This window comes from Urocitellus parryii, chromosome 3 (assembly GCF_045843805.1).
Source record: "Urocitellus parryii isolate mUroPar1 chromosome 3, mUroPar1.hap1, whole genome shotgun sequence".
In the NCBI taxonomy this organism is placed as follows: Eukaryota; Metazoa; Chordata; class Mammalia; order Rodentia; family Sciuridae; genus Urocitellus; species Urocitellus parryii.
In genome coordinates this window covers 91869479-91888111 of record NC_135533.1, presented here as the reverse complement: position 1 = coordinate 91888111, position 18633 = coordinate 91869479, and the positions used below count along the sequence as shown (strand labels likewise).

Sequence of the window (18633 nt, the reverse complement as noted above, 5' to 3'; positions counted from 1 at the left end):
GCATCTTCTTGTGCTTGCTTTCAGACAAACACTTGGACACAACTGAGCATTAGCTGCAGGAGTGTGTGTTTAATACATAGACATCATATCAATAATTTCCCAGGAAGGCCAGCAAGTAAGATGAAATTTGAGATTTTTTAGAGAATTTCTTCAATGCTTAGAACAATTTTTTCCCCCCAAATAGACTTTGGTTGACACAAAGAATATTTATCATCACCTAAACATATTTTTAAAATTTTTTATTTGTTTTAATTAGTTACACATGACAGTACAGTCACCTTGACATATCATACATTTGAATCGGATGGGATATAATTTCTCATTTTTATGAGTGTACAGAATCATATTGCAGAATCATATTGGTCATGTAGTCACATAATACACACAGTAATAATAGTGTCTATTTCATTCTACTATCCTTCCTTTCCTCCCATACCCTCCCCTCCCCTCCCATCACTTCTCTATTCTTTTTTTTTCCTCACATCTTCATACATGTATTTTGTATAACGATGAGGGTCTCCTTCCACCATCCATGCAATTTCCCTTCTCCCTCCCTTTCCCTCCCACCTGTCTTCCCTATCTAGAGGTAATCTTCTTCCCATGCTCTTCCTCCCTACCCCATTTTGAGTCACTTCCCTTATATCAGAGAAGACATTTGGCATTTGTTTTTTTTGGGATTGGCTAACTTCACTTAGCATAATCTGCTCTAATGCCATCCATTTCCCTTCGAATGCCATGATCTTGTTATTTTTTAGTGCTGAGTAGTATTCCATTGTGTATAAATGCCATATTTTATTATTAAAAAAATGCTCTGGTATGAGGATTTATGAATATGAGATGCTCATGAGTAGTCATAAATAACAAATGTGCTGAATTTAGTTTGTGTAAATTGAAGGATGTATTCTCAATTTGTGGTTAATTTTTGGCCAATAAAGACTGAAAGCAGATAACATTTTAATTATGTATATACATATGTTTCGGTGTTGCTAAAATTTGAACATTTTAAACAATCTTGTCAAGTTGTATGAATGTCTTTTAATGAATATGTTAGGTGTATTAATGTCTCCTGAAGTTCATGTTAATGAGATATTTACATTTCACAAGACTATAGACCTGTGTACCTATGTACGGGTGGAGTAGCTTGAGACTTTGTATGTTTAGTCGTAAATTCTTACATTGCTAGTTCATCATTTGTCATCAGCTTGAATCTGCTAATTTTCTTTACTCTTTTTGATGGTTGTGAATCATTAAAAGTAGTAAAATTACACCTATTTTTAGGTCCAGACCTTTATTTTGTTATTTAGTCTCATAAAGAAGATTAGTTCTTCATGGATGACCCTTCATAATTCAATTAAGATTCATTTAATAGGAATACTTTTAAAAAGTGGCAGAATTAATTTTCAGAATACATAATGCTACAACTGTTGTAGCATATTTTTGTGCTTTAGTCCTATTTTTATATTCTCAGCCTTATTATTTTTCTTCCCTGAGGGCACTTTTAAATGAACAGTTTATGTCCCTTCATGTTTGTTTGGCTTCTTTCCCTGTGTTTGACATCCTTCTAAAGTAGCCAGTTTTTAGGTGTGTTTTCAGCACTGTTACAACCACGTGATGAATGCTTGGGTGGTATTTTGTAATGTTAGCTTATTATAGCAGTGAGGGTTAACATAACTGTTACCAAATCACTTACCAAAGTTTCAGGGTAGTTCATAGTACTGCTCAAAGATGGAGATTATTTTTTATCTATTAGTATACTGTAGCACTAATATCTTTAAAAAAATTTTTAGTTATATATGACAGCAGAATGCATTACAATTCATATTACACATATAGAGCACAATTTTTCATATCTGTGGTTGTACACAAAGTAGAGTCACATCCTTCCTGACCTTATACATGTACTTAGGGTAATGATGACCATCACATTCCACCTTCTTTTCTACCCCTATGCCCCCTCCCTTCCCCTCCTTCCTCTTTGCCCTATATAGAGTTTATTTAATGCCCCCCCCCCCCCCCCCCCCGCCCCAAAGTTCTTTTAAAAATTTTATTTTGAGACTGGGTCTTGGGTCTTGCTAAGTTGCCTAGGTTGGCCTGAACTTGCAATCTTCCTACCTTAGCCTTCCAAATAGCTTGAATCGTAGGCATGCACCAATGCACCCTGCTCCTTGTTTTTCACTCTTTTCTTATCTTTGATGTCCATGGAAATTTCATATATTCTAGAACTTAAAGTCTACTGCCTAGAATTTTACTTGCAGGGAAATAAAGTAGGACCAGGTCAGTAGCCCAATGTCATTGCTGAGTTCCCTGTGATTAAGTTTGGTATTGAAATTAAGATCTCTCGCCTTTGTTAATCACATCTGTTGAACTGTGGATTTCAGATCTAAAGTGTTAGGCAACAGTCAAAGGCATATTAATGGGAAGATAACCTCATATGTCCTCTAAGACCTGACAACTCTTAAAAAGAGCACTGTGTTGCTGGCTCTGCTCATTTGGGAATCACTCTGATTTTTTTTATCCTATAATCCTGTTAGTTTTCATTTTGTAATTCATAATTAACTTTTAAAAACTAATAAATTCTGATTTTTAAAAACTGTGTTGGTAGTTTGGCAATGCTATAAAAGCAGAGTAAAAATAGTGCCACAATGTTTGTAATCATCCAAATTAAATGATAAGCAAGACACTGTGATATCCAAGGACAGTTTGAAATTTGGAGTGACTTTGTAATGTTAAGATTGGAATGGTGTAACAGGCAATGAACTTGTTAAAATCTTTGTTGAATGTGATGGGCCTGAATGTATGTCATGTGTGTTGATTTATTTTTTCCTCTAGTGAAGAGACAAAGCTTCAACACTTTTCCCATGGTTACTAAAGTTTTGCAGCTTCCATCTGTATGTTTAGAAGTATTTAAGAAGCTATCATTATTATTTTGGTTGTATATTTTATCTAGCTATTTGTTCTTCAAACACTGAAATGCATTTTTTTTTCCAACAAGAAAGATGAAGATCCTTTATGGAGATTATTAATTTTGTCAATTTAGAAATATTTTCACATTATATAAGGCAAAGACTTTTGAAGGAAGTTAGAATTTATTGTTTTTAAAACTCATACACTGAATAATTGCATTAAGCATTGCTTACTTTAGTATTTGTACATAAATATTTAAATATATGAGAACCAACTTTGTAAATTTCTCTTTTTAGAAGCGTAATTATGTTCTGTTTAGGGTGGTGATACATACTTTTAATTCTCTGCTGTTTTCATATATTCATTTTAAAAGAAACCATTCAATCCTTGATGTTTTTGTGATTTCTAAGGCATCCTTGTGTGCTGTGTGCCAGTGCACCCTTTTGGTTAAATGTGCTCAACATTTTCATGCCTGAGCTTGGAGTGAAAGAAACCCTGGGCTCTCTCCAGACCTTACTGCATTCCAGTCATGTGACCGCGGGCCTCATGGGAAAATAAGAACCACTTTTGTCTCAAAAGGACTCCTGGATCATTTCTGCTTGATATGCGAAAGTGCTTTGTAAACTGCAACTGATAAACAGATGTTGAGACATTGTTATTATAATTAAGAGTTTCTAATTTTTAAAAAACCCTTTATAAGCACTGTTTTGCTCAGTGCCAAATATATGGCAGAGACTCTGATTAACTTAAATCAGTCTTAAAAACCATCACCATGTAGACCACCTTGAACTCTCCAACTTACTAGAGCTGTAGTTTCTTCAAATCATGACTCTGAATTTTAAAAGCAATCCTGCTTCTTGGTTTGAGACTCAATATCTCTACTAGAAAATTGAACTCATTGCTTCTTTTCCTATTCAAAATTGGATTTTTCCCCAAATTCAAAAGAGAAAACCAATTAAAAGGGCCCAACCTGTCAACACTTTGTAGTTTGGAGATGGGGAAGATTGAAATGAAAATAGAAAATAGAAAAACACTGTGCAGTTATTTTGGAGAGTATGAAGTCCAAAGTGTTTGCAAAGCTGTAGGTTATTCTTCAAGGTCTTTAAGTGCTAGGATTAGAGATAACCAAGTAAAAATTCCACATATTTTGTTTTGTGCAGATGAGACTCTGAGAGGCTAATTAAGTTATAAATCATATAAAACCTAAGAAATATTTCTTCTTAGAAATGACTTTCTTAGCAGGGAAGTAAAAAAATAATTTTAATTCTTTGCCTTTCTTAATCCTTTTTTTCACCTGTCAAGTTTTGCCAGTTTCTCCTTCAGAGTTATCTTTTGAATTTATATTTGCCTTTTTCTAATTAAGCTCATGTCACTGCTATTCAGGCCTCCTTATCTCATACCTGAAATGTTACCATGTTCGTCTTATTGACTTTTCTGCTATAACTATACCACATCTCAAAGTCTGGACTATATGAAATCACCTGAGGGTTTGTTAAAAATGTAGGTTTCTGAACCCTAGAGTGATCTGTAGAATTAGGATCTCTTGAGAGTGGGGCTTAGGGATGTGTCTTAGCATGCCTCTCTGCCGTCAGTGTTTTCACCTTACCTCCAGTTCCATGTTAGAATCAGCCCTCAGTCAGATCTCGTAATGGGTAAAGCTATGAGGGGATTCCAATATGGTATCAGTGTTGAGACATCACTCTTAGAAGTGGTTAGGTATTACCTCAGGTGATCTTGTTAAAATATAGGTTGGAAGTCAGGAGGAGTGAGATGGGACCTGAGTCCTGTGTTCCAACCAGCTCCCAGGTAATGCAGTTATTTTTAGGCTCCAGGATACCTGGAATAGCAAGGAGCCAATTCTCACATTGAAGTTTGAAAAAATTACCCAGATTTTGTCCCAGGCTTTCTCTTTGTCAATAATATCAACCTTGATTATACATCTGAATCACTTGTGAGTTTTAAAAATATCCCTGGATTAAATACTTAAGTGTCTGGTTTTATTTAGTTCCATTCTAGTTAGTACTAGGGTTTGGAGTATTGGGGCTCTATATTGTTGCTGAATGATGTTTTCTCTGAACCTTGCTTGTTTTTCCTTTTTTAAACTAGTTCAGCGTTTTTCAGTCCTTTTCACATCATGACACATAGAAATTTGAGTATACTTGTATAGCACAGTAAGGTAAATGGATTTTTTTTTTTTTTTTTTTTTTAAGACAAGAGGTTACTGGTCTTAGGGACTTTCTCTCTTACTCTTGGAACTTCAAGGCCTACTGATTGGTAAGCTCTGACTAAACTCTTTACCTGATATTCACAGAGCACTGAGAGAGTGACATATTGTGTATATAATATGTGGACTCTCAATAAACATTAGCACATTGCTATTATTGTATTCCATATAGTCAGTATTTATGATGGGAACTCTTGTCACATTGGATCCAGGTTCACATTGTTTTGTTGTATTTGTCTTATGGTTATCTACTACAAATCCTCACCTAAGGAACTTTAAGAAGGCAGATTTGAGGAGAAGGCTGCATTTCCGGTTGCTCTGTGGTTTAAGCAGCAGGAATGTTGCTTCTCAGCAAGGTGGGTGAAAGAGGAATGTCACTGAAATTCAATATTGGATAGTTACAGTGTCTTAGAAACCCAGAAATTTGGGTGCATTGACCAAAGAACAAGAAAGAGTACATTACTTGTGCCCATGGCAGTGGTCCTGGTTTACTACAGAGGGGAGAGATAAAATAAAGAGAAATACAATGGACAAATTTGGCCTGGAAAAACCTGTAACCTGAACATAGCTGGTCTAGAGGCTGCACAGTGAACTGGTGTTTGAAAAGTGCTATGATTTCACAGCTGGCTGTGGAGAACTGAGAAGGGAACCATCTTGAGGAGGCCACATGGTAGCTGGCTGCTGTGGGAACCTGGGACATTGTAGCAGACATTACCATACTGCCCTGGCAAGCACCTATCCTGTGACCTAGCAAATACTTAGCAGAAATTGAGTAAAATGGGCACAGAAAAGATTGTACACAGGGGAATTCAAGTCAGAAATAAGGAGGGGAGTCCAACTTACTTTCCCTCTGAGTTCAGTGACTCACATGACCTGGTGAAGAGGTTTGGGAGACTGAGTAGGTGGGTGTGAATATACTTAGGGACAAAGCCTGGGGAGGCCATATTTGTGGGCAGCAGAGTGTATGAGACTAGTGGAGGTCTGATTCCCCTGCCCAGGAAGTAGAATTCTTGGGAGGCTTTTGAGATCCAGACTCTCAGCAGAGATCAGCATCTGCCTAGCCCTCCAGGTATATTGATCTAATCTCTCCACTGCAGATACCACCCAACAAAATTCCTAATCATGATTAGACCTAAGCCCCAGCTTCCAGAGCTCCCTTCTTGGAACTCTATAGCAGCCCCACCTTGGACGTATATTGATCTGGTTTGTCTGGAAAAAACTCCAGTCTATAGTATTTCCCATTGTACTCTGCCTTACACTGATGAGAAGAGAAGTCAGAGCTGTTTCAACCAGCTTCAGTTTTAGGCTACTCCAACTGGCAGCTGGGTGAGCAACACAAAAAGAAAGGGGTTAACAACCTATAGCTCTAGCTTGAGCATGCATGCTTGTGTGCACTCTCTCTTGCTGTACATAGCCTAAAAAAAAAATGGAAAAGACAGTTGGGCATAGGCAGTGACCATCCAGCCTTATTGATAGTTTTATCTACCTTAGTGGAGACAATTCTCATTTTTCATTAAGAATCCTTTTTTCTTTTATTTTTAATTTGGTGTTCTTGCTGTGCTGATTGGTTTGTGGATATATATACATATATGTACTCATTTCTGTTTTCTTATTTTTAGCATTTTTTACATTAGTTATTTTTCCTTTTCTTTTGAGGGTTAGGGTTTTTTGTTCTGTAGTTTGTTTCTCTTTCTTTTATTCTCTAATAGTCAAATTTTCTTGTTCTCAATTTACTTTTTTCTTTCTTTTCCTTTTCCTTTATATATAGCTCCATTATTTTTTCAGTCTCTTTTACATTTGTTCTGTTGACATTGGATTTTCAAAATTTTATTTTACCTGAGGGGTTTACATTATTACATTTTTTCCTCTTAATGAACTGTATTTTTACCGCCATTTAGAACTGTTTCATTTATATAACTCCTGTCCCCCATTCATGCTGTTGCAATTATTAGTACTGTGGAGGGCATAGTTAATACTTGGTGCCAAGTCTGCTTCACAGCTATTGATTATGTTTTGCTGTTGGCATTTGTTGACCCGATCATTCTTCTTTTTGTGGTAATTAATGCTGTAGATGTCATAATAGGCAATGGGTATTTGTTTTAATGCTGTATGTTGTTTGCTTTGGTTGTTACTAATGTTTATTTCCCCCTTTTCTGTGAGATGCTGGGAATCTTCAAGGACACTATAAATTGACAGGGCAGAGACTCTACTGCTGAACTAATCCCACCCAGAAGACAGCACATACACAAATTAACCATACTAGACTAAAGTGATATTTTAATAAAGAGAGTAGAAGAGTCAAAAACCTCTAAACTAATAGCCAGACCTCTAAGTAGGAAGAGCCAGGATGTCTCTCAGATCCCACTCAAGGATATTCACTCCTTTAGCAAAAACATAATTAACACAAAGGATGTGGATACCATACTATGATGGATGTTAATCTTGATCGCTCTAGAACACTTAGGAGGAGGTTATACTCTAAAAAGGCCCCCACATAAGAGTGGAAGAATATTCCAGGATATGTGTAAAACAAAAACAGAGATTCAAGGACTATGAAAAATCAAGATAATACAGTGCCTTCTAAAGTTTATAATTTGCCAATAGCCAACTCCATAGATACTGAAGTGGATGAAATATCAGAAGGAATTTTAAAGAATGATTATAAAAATAATGAATTTGAAGAGAACACAGAAAAGCAACTGAATGAAGTGAGAAAGTCAGTACAGGATATGAGAAATTCAATTAGTTAGAGATTCTGAAAAACAAACAAATCTTGGAAGCAAAAGACATAATAAATCAAATAAAATATTCTGTTGAAAGTCTCCATAATAGAGTAGACCATGCCAAAGACAAAATCTCAGAACTGGAAGACAAAGTGGCTGACTTTGAAAATTCACATGATAAAAAAAGAATGACCAGAATATACAAGAACTCTGGGACAACTTAAGAGACCAAATTTAACAATGATTGGAATTGAAGAGGGTTGTGAGATTCAAGCTAATGGCATGGATTACCTCTTCAGAGAAATAATAACAGAAAAAAGTTTCAAACCTTGAGAATGAGCTGGACATCCAGATACAGGAGACATTTAGAACCCCAAATAGACAAGAGCAAAACAACTTTTTTCATGACACATTATAGTTACAGAAAGATAACAGAATTTTAAATGCCTGAAGAGAAAAAGGTCAGGTTGTTTTTTGAGGCAATCCAATCAGAATTACTTCCAATTTCTTAGCAAAAACTCTAAAAGCCAGGAGGGCTGGGAATGATGTGTTCCAAATCCTGAAATAAAATAATGGGGGAAAGAGAGAAATATAAAAAAAAAAAATAACTGGGAACCAAGATTGCTATATTCAGGACAGCTATCCTTTAGAATCATAGAAGAAATAAAAACTTTTCAAGAAAAGCAGAAACTTACAAGAATTCATGACTACTAAACCAGCACTTCAGAAAACACTTAAATGGTTCACACAGAAACAAACAAACAAACAAACAAAATCCCCAAATCCCAGAGCCCACTAGTGATCAAATCTCATTTGAAGAATTGCTAAGCAAATGAGAAACTGGACCAAATTAAATATTAGGAATAAGTCAAACTGGCAGGAATTAATAATCAACTCTGTATAATAACATAGAATGTGAATGGTTTCAACTTCCCAATTAAATATATAAGCAGGTAGAATGGATTAAAAAACAAGGTTCAACTATATGTTGTTTGAGACTCACCTTATAGGAAAAGATGGCTACAGGCTGCAAGTGAGAGAATGGAAATTGATATACTATGCAAATTGAGCCTGAAAACAAGCAGTAGTAACTACTCATATCTGACAAAGCAGGCTTTAAATCAAAATGAATGAGAAGAGACAAAGAAGGTAATTTTATACTGATAATACCAGGAACAATCAACAAGAAGATATAACAAGCATAAATGTTTATGTTCCAAATGTTGGTGCACTTAATTACATAAAACAGACCCTACAGAAACACTCAAGCAGACCCCAGTATAATAATACTGGTGACTGTGACACACCTCTCTCACCAATAGATAGGTCATCCAGATGTCAACTTGGAAGACTGTATGGACGTAAAAACATTTTAAATCAAATGGCCTTCACAGACATCTGTAGACTATTTCATCCAACAAGGCGAATACACTATCTTCTCAGCTGCCCTTGGAACCTTCTCCAAAAAGATAATATTCCAGGCAACAAAGTAACTCTTAGCAAGTATTTGAAAAATGATACAATTTCTTGCATCTTATCTGATTGTAATGAAGTAAAATTAAAAATCAACACCAAAAATCCCTACAGAAATTATATAAACAAGTGGGAGATGAATGGCGCACTTTTGAATGAAGAATGGGTAGTAGATGAAATCAGGAGAAATTAAAAAACTCTTAACAATCAAATGAGAATAGTGATACAATATACCAGAACCATTGGGACACTATGATGGTGGTTCTAAGAGGAAATTTTGTAGCTATAACTGCCTACATAAGAAAATCAGAAAAATCCCAAATAAACAACCTAACAATTACATCCTGAGGTCTAGGAAAACAAGAACATTCCAGTTATATAACCAATAGAAGGAAGGAAATAATCAAGATCAGAACTAAAATCAATGAAATTTAGGGAAAAAAAAAAAAAAGAAAACTAACCAAAAGAGAGAAGACACAGATTAACAAAATTAGAAACAAAAAGGAGAGATCACCATAGACAGAAATCCAGAGGATCATTAGAGACTATTTTGAAAACTTTTACTCTAAGAAATTGGAAAACTTAGAAGAAATGAATCTATTTCTAGACACATATGACCTGCCAAAATTGAGTTAAGGGGGTGTAGAAAGCCTAAACTAACCAGTAACTAGCAACAAGATACAAGCACTAAGAAAGCGCCTTTCAACAAGGAAAAACCCAGGAGCAGATGGATTCCCAGCTAAATTCTCCAGACCTTTAAAGAAGAACTAATGCCAGTGCTCTTCAAATTATTCTACAAAATTGAAAGGGATATAGAAGGATGATGACCTTTAAAAGTTCTAGTTCTCATTCCAGCATTGTGAAGGTCAGAGGTTGACTTAAGGGCACGATGTGAAATGCATTGCTATTAAAGTCTGTTGAAGTCAAGAATGCCTTCTTTTACCACAATTGTTTAGTAGTATTCTAGAAGTTTATTATTATTGTTATCAAATGGGAAGAAGATGCTAATAGTAAAATTATGGTTTAGGAGAAAAATTATTATTTGCAAGTAATATTGTTTAAATTGGAGAATTAAAAACAATAAGAACCCTGTGAATTAATAGTTTACAAATAAGCTAAGCTCTGCATTACAAAATAAATACTCTTCAAAAATAAATATATTAAAGGTAATATCCAATAGTATATGAAAAAAGACTTCATGGATATTAGCAGCAAAAAAATGTTGAAATGGAGCACTTAGGAAATATGAATAGATTATCTCTAATCCCAAATCTAGAATGTTCCAATATCAGAATTATTTTGGGTGCTGACATGATGCCACAAGTGAAACGTTGAACACCTGACCTCATGAGACTGGTCAGTCAAAATGCAGTTGTACTTAAGTTACCTTCAGGTTACATGTATAAGATATATATGAAATCTAAGTAAATTTCATGTTTAGACTTTAGCTTCATCCCCAAGTTTTCAATATTTTATGTGTATGAAAATATTCTAAAATCTGAAAACATCCAAACTTTGAAACATTTCTGGTTCCAAGAATTGCATATAAGAGGTATTCCCCTTGGATTAACTATGTAGATAGTGTTTTCTTCAAGGGAAATTAAAAAGCAATTGAATAATTGAAGTAATACACTGTTTATGGATATGAAGACTAAATAAAATGTACATTTTTCTTCATTTAATTTATAAATGAAATTCTAATCATAAACTCAAAGGAATTACCAAAGTCTATTTTACAAGTCCTCTATAGGAAAAAGATATCATTTACATTCAGGAAAGAAGAATGACTCATTCAGAAAATAATAGTTGAATCATTGAGAAAATAAAGCTCAAGTCTTTAAAGGATGCAAATGGTAGATTTGGCAACAAATCTATTTTTAAAAGAAAAAAAATTTCAGTGAATAAAAATACCCAGTAACTTAAAAAGTTAAGTGACAAACCAAGATAAATGTTCATAATTTTCTATGATTAAAAAGAATAACTGTCTTTTGTAACCATTAATATCTTAAAGGCAAAATGAGTTTTTCAATAAAAAATACTGCTTTAAAAATAAAGCAGTATTATATGAGCCATTTAATTTTCACTTCAAAGAACATTTTCATAGTTTGAGTCCTGAGCAGTTGTTAATTAGGAACCTGCAATCAGGTGTTCTTGTTATATAAGAAAGTTGATTGGTGTTGTCTGGATTCATCTTAATATGTTCTTTGTACTTGGACAGAAAGCAAACTACTGATTCTCATGTGAGATTGATGATGATGTTAGCTTTTTCTCTCATATATTTTCATTCTTCCTTTTTTTAAATCCACCTCCTTCTCCCTCCTTTACTTCTTTCACTTTGTATTTGTTGAAAAACAGGAGTAAGACTTATTGTCAAAACTCTGACATTGTAATAGTATATAAAAAGTGATACTTCCTCCTTTACTACTTCTTCTAGTCTTGTTCCCTCAAGCCACCATATTTCTTTATTTTATGCTACCCTCACCTATTGCTTCTTTTCTTCTCTCAGGTCTATTCATGATAGTTTCCATCTTATGGTTCCTAGGTAGTGTTTGGCAAATGATAGGCTCTCATGTATTTTGCTGAAATATATGATTGAATGAAAATTGTGCATATATGCTTCATTCCCCTCTGATCCCTTCTGCTGGTATTTTAAACTTAGCCCCAGTGCTTTTAAAGATCTAATATTCTTTTCCCAATCTCTAAGGTTAGTCCCAATAGTTCCACATCTCAAAATTTGGCAAGCTTGTCTTTGAAGGGTATCTCTATAAAATGAAAATATTTCCTTATGTTAAAATAATAATTTCAATTTCTGTTTTATTTCAGCTGCCTTTGCAGCCGTGTTGCACTGGTAAGATTGCTTTATCTCCAATGGTATATTTTATGCAAATGTTTTTAACTTACCAAAGCTATTTACCAAATGTTTAAAGGAAAAAATTTCATTATAAGAAGAGTGAATATTTATTACTAATAACAGTAGTCTGAAAAAAGTAGTTTAAATGATAAGTCAGGGTCAGAATGATATAATTTTTTAATAAAAAGGACATTCATTATTAAAGAAGCTATACTAGAGACTCTACTTTGCTTAACATTATTATAGTATTCATATTGAGAGGAAGATTAATTTTTTTAATCTTCTGGATAGAGAGACATGAATTTTATTAATCATACATTTCTGAAGTGATAACACAATGACATTTACAGTTTACTCTTTGTTTTTATTGTGCTTGACTTAAAATACCATTGTTCTGGTTCATTTTAATTTTAAAATCTAGTTTGAGTGTGCTTTTTTTGTGGAGACAAATTGTAATAGAAATGTAATACATACTGAGTGAAAAAATATAGACACCATTGTATTTCAGTTTTATTACAAATATATCTATAAGTTTATAGACACTCTTATTTTTGTTATTAGAGTTACTTTTACAAATAATACTGAGGGTGAGCTTCAACACTTATTTTGTTTTGTTTTTTTCCAGGAGCCATATAACACACCTCTTTGAAAATGATCGTCATTTTTCTCACCTCTCAACATTGGAAAGGGAGATGGCTTTTCGCACTGAAATGGTTAGTTTTCAGGTGGTAGTTTATTGTAGTACTTTAGGAATCTAAAAAATTTTAAGCTTTTTATCATGGAAAATTTCCAAAAAATATTTTAAAGTAGAAAGACTAGAGAACTCCCTTCTGCCCAATGTTCAACAACTGAAAACACAGCCATTTTTCCTTCATCTGTACCCTTAGGGATTGGGGGTGTGGCTCAGGGCTGTACTTTGTCACAGTTAAAAGTGAATGAACAATTAATATCATCAATATAAATCATTGTTAAAATGACCTGACTGGCACTTTTTAACATTTGGTATGCTTGAATCAGTATCCAAACAATGTCTCTATATTGCATTTAGTTTATGTATCTCCTGAGACTTAAAATCTATAAATTTCCCTTCTCACTTTTTGTTGTTTTGTTTTTGACTATTTATTTGTTGAATTCAGATTACTTTTTTATAGAATTATTCACAATAATTCATGTGTTTATTGTGTTTCTCTGTCCTGATTTTCCTGAAAATTGATAGATTGAAGTCTTTTTAAAATTATTTTCTTTTATTTATATGTGACAACAGAATGCATTACAATTTTTATTATATTATACACATATAGAGCACAATATTTTATATCTCTGGTTGTATACAAAGTATATTCACACTAGTTTGTGTCTTCATACATGTACTTTGGATAATAATGTCCATCACATTCCACCATCATTTCTAACCCCAAGCCCCCTCCCCCACATTCTGCCCTGTCTAGAGTTCCTCTATTCCTACCATGTTCTCCCTACCCCACTATGAATCAGCCTCCTTATATCAAAGAAAACATTGGGCATTTGTTTTTTTGGGATTGGCTAACTTCAGTTCTCTAACTCCATCCATTCACCTGCAAGTGCCATGATTTTATTCTCTTTTATTGCTGAGTAGTATTTCATTGTGTATATATGCCACATTTTTTTTTTTATCCATCCATCTATTGAAGGGCATCTAGGTTGGTTCCACAGTTTAGCTATTGTGAATTGTGCTGCTATAAACATCGATGTGGCTGTGTCCCTGTAGTATGTTATTTTTAAGTCCTTTGGGTATAGACCAAGGAGAGGGATAGCTGGGTCAAATAGTTGTTCCACTCCGAATTTTCCAAGAAATCTCCATACTGCTTTCCATATTGGCTGCACCAATTTGCAGTCCCACCAGCAGAGTATGAGTGTACCTTTTCCCCCACATCCTCTCCAACACTTATTGTTGTTTGTCTTCATAACAGCTGCCATTCTGACTAGAGTGAGATGATATCTTAGAGTAGTTTTGATTTGCATTTATCTGATTGCTAGAGATGATGAACATTTTTTTCATACATTTGTTGATTGATTTTATATAAATTAAAATCTTCATGGCAAAGATTTGACTTCTTTTTCTGGAACAAATGCTTCCTAGGTGGTCTTGTATACTCTTGTGCTATGGGTGTCCTATTGAGGAATTTGGAGCCCGATCCCACAGTATGTAGATCATAACCAACTTTTTCTTCTATCAGATGCCGTGTCTCTGATTTAATATCAAGCTCCTTGATCCATTTTGAGTTAACTTTTGTGCATGGTGAGAGATAGGGATTCAGATTCATTTTGATGCAAATGGATTTCCAGTTTTCCCAGCACCATTTGTTGAAGATGCTATCCTTCTTCCATTGCATGCTTTTAGCCCCTTTATCAAATATAAGATAGTTGTAGTTTTGTGGATTGGTTACTGCGTCCTCTATTCTGTACCAATGGTCCACCCGCCTGTTTTGGTACCAGGTGGTTTTTGTTACTATTGCTGTTTTTGTTACTATTGCTCTGTAGTATAGTTTGAAGTCTGGTATCGCTATACCGCCTGATTCACACTTCCTGCTTAGCATTGTTTTTGCTATTCTGGGTTTTTTATTATTCCATATGAATTTCATGATTCTTTTATCCATTTCTACAAGAAATGCTGTTGGGATTTTGATTGGCATTGCATTGAACTTATAGAGAACTTTTGGTAATATCGCCATTTTGATGATGTTAGTTCTGCCTATCCATGAGCAGGGTATATTTTTCCATCTTCTAAGGTCTTCTTCTATATCTTTCTTTAGGGTTCTGTAATTTTCATTGTATAAATCTTTCACCTCTTTTGTTAGGTTGATTCCCAAGTATTTTATTTTTTGGGGGGATATTGTGAATGGAGTAGTTGTCCTCATTTCCGTTTCAGAGGGTTTGTCGCTGATATACAGGATTGCCTTTGATTTATGCGTGTTGATCTTATATCCTGCCACTTTGCTGAATTCATTTATTAGCTCTAATAGCTTCTTTGTAGACCCTTTTGGGTCTGCTAGGTATAGAATCATATCATCTGCAAATAGTGATAATTTAAGTTCTTCTTTTCCTATTTTTATGCCTTTAATTTCTTTCGTCTGTCTAATTGCTCCGGACAGTGTTTCGAGGACTATGTTGAACAGAAGTGGTGAGAGAGGGCATCCCTGTCTTGTACCAGATCTTAGAGGGAATGCCTTCAATTTTTCTCCATTCAGAATGATGCTGGCCTGTGGCTTATCATAGATTGCTTTTACAATGTTGAGGTATGATCCAGTTATCCCTAATGGTACCATGCCTGGTTGTCTCATTATTTGTAAGTTTTTTTTGTTGTTGTTGTGAGAGAGAGAGAGAGAGAGAGAGAGAGAGAGAGAGAGAGAGAGAGAGAGAGAGAGAGAGAGAGAGAATTTTTTAATATTTATTTTTTAGTTTTCGGTGGACACAACATCTTTATGTGGTGCTGAGGATCGAACCCAGCGCCTCGCGCATGACAGGCGAGTGCGTGCACTACCACTTGAGCCACATCCTCAACCCAATTTGCAGTTTTAAGTTTAATTAGTGGTTTCAGGAATTGTATTACTGGTCCCTCCTTAAAACCCAGCTTATCAGTCTAGTTCTGTTTTCTCATTAGTAATGTCAAACAGAGATTGTTCTATTACTTTTTTCTTGAACTTATGCCCTGTAATTTTATAAAGAACTTTCTCAGAATACTTATTTGGATTCTCTGGGAGGTATTTTTTTTTAGTGGAAAGATAGGAAAATGTGCAATTATTTTCTTTCATTTGCCACTCTTTAGAAAGATGAGTTGGTTCTCTGGTATCATTTAGTCATGAATAGTGGAGTTCCTTCTTACAGTATCCTTATGATCTAATGGATTTTAACATGTTTTGTAGATTTTGCTATCTATAGCTGGTGAAAAATTTGCATTTGGCTCTGCATGCCCTTGATGTGACCTTACTAGTATCTCATATCTTCCTTACTTTTTCAAGTACTGAAAAATGTTTTCTCCCCAGAACTGGCTTCAGCCAATTTTCTAAAGAGCCCTAATTCCTTTTAGTGGCAAATGGTATTTAGAGACTACCACATCTTGGCACTGAAAATACTTATTCCTACTAGATTGACCATTGTGTCTAGGTCTTTTTAGCAAACAGAATTAAGAAACAAATTTTTAAAAAATGAAAATAAATTGTGAGTTTATGTTATATTTAAAATAAGATTTTAGATGATTTTTAATTACTTGATAGTAAATTTCTACATTTTTGCTTAGTCTGAGAATCTTAATTTCAAATTACACATTTATTAGGAATAATAATACTGAAGATATTTTTGAAAAATTGATTACTGAAAATAGTTTTCCGTTTTCAAGAATTTCTTGTAATGTATTTTGACTTTAGGCAATATTCCACTAAGGATGTACAGTAAAATTGCTGTGTCTTAAAGCTACTTGAAGTCCTCGTCCCAGTTGATAGTTAATTCCTTTTATTTTTATTTTGGTTCTTAGGACTGTAAAATTTTTTGTTTTAAGATTAAATAAACTAAAATCAAACCTACAAAACAAGGTAAGTGTAGTACTTTTCTAGGGCTGCCATAACAAATTACACCAAATTAGATGGCTTAAAATAGCATAATTGTATTTTTTTATAGTTCTGTACAAGTGGGAGGTTAAGGTGTGGGCAGGCCACCTTTTCTCTGAAGGCAGTAGGGGGAGTCTCCCTTTGTGTCCTGGCATCTAGTGGTTTGTTGGGAGTCTTGGTGTTCTGTGGCTTGTTGATGTGTCACTCCAGTCTTTGCCTCCATCTTCATGTGGCCCTTTTTCCTGTCTCTCTATATGCAAATTTCCCTCTTAAAAAGATACTGGTTATATCGGATTTATAGTTTATCTTAATCTAGTATGATCTCATCTTAAGTTGATTACATCTGTTTCCTATAAGTTTCTATTCCTGTTTCCAAGTAAGTTTATATTCCTAGGTTCTGGTGGACATGAAGTTTTGAGAGTCACTATTTAACTCAGTACAGTAGGAAATTTAATTTTAAAAACAAAGAGCTAAAGCATTATAATATCAAGAACATTTTTCTTTTTCAATAAATATCTACGTTGTTAAACCACTTTAGTGTTTATGAGCCCAAACCCAGTTTTGAGTTTGATAGCTGCTAATAGGTAAAACTGTTTAGGATATGGTATTTGTATTCTGTATTTATCTGCCTTTATATTGCCACTTCGATCTCTCCCTTGGTGTCTAGTACTTTCACATTTTTTGTCCCATGTTTTATTTTGTCTGTGCTACGTTTCCAAAGTAGCAAGTCAAACTAAACCGTTATTTGTGTCAAAACAGGACCCCTCCCCATCCCCAGACCCACAGGGTTCTTACCTTATGCTGAATTGATAGGAGGGAAAATGATCTAAAAGAATTATTTGGCATGTGAATGAAATTAATACATAATATCATTATGCAGCTTTCTCAGTGTATTTGCATTTTTGCATGTAAATCTGGACTAAAGATGACTGATGTTGTTTTGGGGATTCAGATAAATAGGCCAAAGCATTTTTTTTCTTGGTTCATGGTAAATGTTAGCTTCAAAATAAGCCACTTGCTCTGTTCATAAGCTAGGTTTTTCTAATACATATTAATATGGATTATAGACTTTTCTTAGACGAAGTATGCTGAGTTTTATTTATATATATCTTTTAAGTGTTGAAACTTTTATTTATATATATCTTTTAAGAGTTTTATTTATATATTTTAAATTTTGAAACTATTTTGTGTTTAATTATTTTAATGAAGACAAGGTTATTCTAAAATATGTAGTTTTTTTTGAAACTAAGAATTTATCAGTGATCAGAAACCTGTAATATTAATGTGGCTATCACTTTCTGCAGTGCTTTCTTTTTCAGAGACAGTGTATTTAAAACATTTTTTAGGCTAAGAGGAGACATAATAACTATGTACTTTTTTATAACTGGGACTTACTACCCTTATTTCAGGGGCTATATTATTCTTACTTCAAGACTATTGTGGAAGCCCCCTCATTTTTGAATGGAGTATGGATGATTATGAATGATAAACTGACTGAATACCCTCTTGTTATTAATACATTAAAAAGGTTCAATCTTTACCCTGAGGTAAGTTACTTTTTTCCAATTGTGATTTTTTTTTTGCTTTTTTCTTTTGTATTAAATGCTGTTTCTATATCTAAGATCTAATTTAATATACTAAATTTTATTCATTTTTTTTTAAAAAGAAAATGTGTATCTCGGGAAGGAATATGGGAAACAGATCATTATTAATCTGGGAGAACCTTAACAGGTTCTATGAGAACTATTGTTTTGATTGCATTGATTAGAAAAATGTGAAAACTATCTAGATTCTATGTGTTTGTAAGCATTATATCGAAGTAGTACCAAACTTGCATGTCTTTGCCAAATAATGCTTCTCAGTGGTTCTCATTTA

General features: G+C 34.1%; 1 protein-coding gene across 2 annotated transcripts in view; it reads left to right on the top strand.

The window, feature by feature from the left end:
* Positions 1 to 18633, top strand: part of Dpy19l1 (dpy-19 like C-mannosyltransferase 1) — a 95873-nt gene that overhangs the window by 6947 nt on the left and 70293 nt on the right. For both annotated transcript variants that reach the window (XM_026387637.2, XM_077796779.1), the window contains exons 2-4: positions 12148 to 12172; positions 12801 to 12888; positions 18168 to 18305. In XM_026387637.2, coding sequence (XP_026243422.2) covers positions 12148 to 12172; positions 12801 to 12888; positions 18168 to 18305 — 251 coding nt within the window. The remainder of the gene's footprint in view (positions 1 to 12147; positions 12173 to 12800; positions 12889 to 18167; positions 18306 to 18633) is intronic.